The sequence below is a fragment of the Acanthisitta chloris genome, unplaced genomic scaffold, assembly GCF_000695815.1.
Source record: "Acanthisitta chloris isolate BGI_N310 unplaced genomic scaffold, ASM69581v1 scaffold5557, whole genome shotgun sequence".
NCBI lineage: Eukaryota > Metazoa > Chordata > Aves > Passeriformes > Acanthisittidae > Acanthisitta > Acanthisitta chloris.
The window spans coordinates 4,027-4,300 of record NW_008681928.1 but is presented as its reverse complement, the minus strand read 5'-3'; the positions used below and the strand labels follow the sequence as shown (position 1 = coordinate 4,300).

At 67.5% G+C, this 274-nt stretch overlaps 1 protein-coding gene across 1 annotated transcript in view; it reads right to left on the bottom strand.

The window, feature by feature from the left end:
• Window positions 1-274, bottom strand: part of LOC103805621 (leupaxin-like) — a 2,848-nt gene that overhangs the window by 1,152 nt on the left and 1,422 nt on the right. Inside the window, 2 exon segments of the mRNA XM_009078275.1 lie at window positions 10-76; window positions 152-257. Coding sequence (XP_009076523.1) covers window positions 10-76; window positions 152-257 — 173 coding nt within the window.

The window sequence follows — 274 nt, the reverse complement described above, 5'->3', positions numbered from 1 at the left end:
TGAGGCTGCCCAGCATGTTGTCCAGCGAGGACTCTGGCTCCACAGGCACCCCAGCTCCCTGCCCTGCAGCTGGCAGCTGCTGGGAAGGAGGATGGTGAGGGCTGTGTGAGGGACTGACCCCCAACTGCCTTTCCCCAGGGCCAAGGCTCACCTTGCTCTGCATGTGGCCCAGGTCAGCCAGGAGCTCATCCAGCTGCTGGGCAGCTGTCGTGGGTGGGGGAGAGGAGAGCAGTGGCTGGGGGGCTGGGGGGGGGGGGGTGTGCAGCGGGAAGAC